Source organism: Cyprinodon variegatus, unplaced genomic scaffold (assembly GCF_000732505.1).
Source record: "Cyprinodon variegatus isolate N-32 unplaced genomic scaffold, C_variegatus-1.0 Scaffold1474, whole genome shotgun sequence".
Lineage (NCBI taxonomy): Eukaryota > Metazoa > Chordata > Actinopteri > Cyprinodontiformes > Cyprinodontidae > Cyprinodon > Cyprinodon variegatus.
The window spans coordinates 33539-35186 of record NW_015151927.1 but is presented as its reverse complement, the minus strand read 5'-3'; the positions used below and the strand labels follow the sequence as shown (position 1 = coordinate 35186).

Genomic DNA, 1648 nt, shown 5'->3' with positions numbered 1-1648 from the left:
CTTTGGCAATACCCACCCCTAGTGGTGGGTGTGTCTGATTCACGCCAATTCCCAGACAAAAATCACGCCATCTAGCGGAAAATCACGCGGCTTTTTTAAATCACGCGAGAATGTGTACAAAACAACAAAAATGGCGCCGGCAACGCTTGTGGGTTCTTTTTTAAGCGAATGTCTTTTTAAAAGTCATTTTGAGTGATAATTTTTTTTTTTTGCCCGGCGGGCAAATGCAATGAAATTTGTACTCTCCCGAAAATAAAAACTACTTGCCCCAGGGGATCGGGCGATGGTTAACATCGAGCCCTGTATGATGTGTATTGTAGAAGCTCCTACCGTGTGACACTATGATAACTTTGTGTTAAAATACATTAAAATGTTGTCAAGGTTACGCCCACCTTATGTCACACTGACTTCCTGTTGTACTTCTAAAATTTTACCTTCAGACATGAACAAAGTCCCATTTTCTGGGTAGTAGAGTCATTAAGGAACATTTTACCGACCGTCTTTTGCAGGTAGAAGGTCGTAGAGCTCCTTCACCTCTTCATGCTTGGCCCTGCCCTTATCCACACTCTGCTTTCTCATGTTGGCCATCTCCATGCACCACTCTTCAAACTTATGGTTGTCTTGGTCGACCAACTTCTGAAGGAATGCTGATGAAAGGATCCACAGAAGGAAGAGAACTCAGAAAACAAAGATGGTTAAAAACTTGGCTGAGATCTTTGGAGAGACGTTCTACTCACCTGGGACCTCGACGTTAGTCCTGGAAGGTTCTGAGCTCTTCTCCTCCTGGACCTTGTATACCAGCATGTAGGCGTTTCTAGAGCAGTGGTAGCCTTTACTGCATTTGGGTTTTCTGGATTGGGTTTTTCCTGTTTCAGCTAAATTAGGAGAGATGAGGAAGCAAAAGGAAAACAGTTCACTCTAACAGGCCTCAACCGGATTCAACTGTTACCAAAAGTTTACATCCGGTCACCATGGGTGTTCATCTTCTATTTCAGTGATTACCAACCTCTTGTAACCCTAGAGGCCAGCCATGGCATTGCACTGAAAACATGTAATATTTGACTTCCCAGATAAAGAATTTTAATAAAAAATGGCTGGATTCGGGTTTTGCTCTGTAAGGTCCAGAAAGATCAAAAGAAAATGTCCTAATCAACATTTACATGATGACTAGAGTGGGTATGGATGCACTGCTTCTCTGCGAGTGAGTGGCTGAAACATCCCACTGCTGTGGACTGAGGAGAAGCTCAGGTGGTTCATTAACACCCAGCTGATTGACGAACACCAAGTAAAAATAATATAGAAAAGCTGAATATTATTTAGTTCATGTTTTTTTTCCTGTTTTGTCAAGTTTACATGTGTTTATAGGGGACTTAAACAGAAGCGCTCTGGTTTTTTGTTAGAAAACAGATTTGTAGCTTAATTTGCTTTTATGTTTATTTCAGTACTTATTTACTTTCCAGGCAACATATTTATGTTGTTTTTATTCTAACTCAGGACTGGTTAAATGTTTATTAAAACATTAAAATGAACATAGCCTATTAAACCACGACATAACACATTTTTAAAAAAACAAATATTAATATTAGGGATGCGCGATATTGGGATTTTGGCCGATATCCGATATTTTAAAACTCATGTAGCCGATAAC

At 40.1% G+C, this 1648-nt stretch overlaps 1 protein-coding gene across 1 annotated transcript in view; it reads right to left on the bottom strand.

The window, feature by feature from the left end:
• LOC107103525 (ubiquitin carboxyl-terminal hydrolase 48-like) overlaps nucleotides 1-1648 on the bottom strand; it is a 17937-nt gene that overhangs the window by 4609 nt on the left and 11680 nt on the right. Inside the window, exons 9-10 of the mRNA XM_015403258.1 lie at nucleotides 738-875; nucleotides 498-647 (exon numbers count right to left, since the gene is read on the bottom strand). Coding sequence (XP_015258744.1) covers nucleotides 498-647; nucleotides 738-875 — 288 coding nt within the window. The remainder of the gene's footprint in view (nucleotides 1-497; nucleotides 648-737; nucleotides 876-1648) is intronic.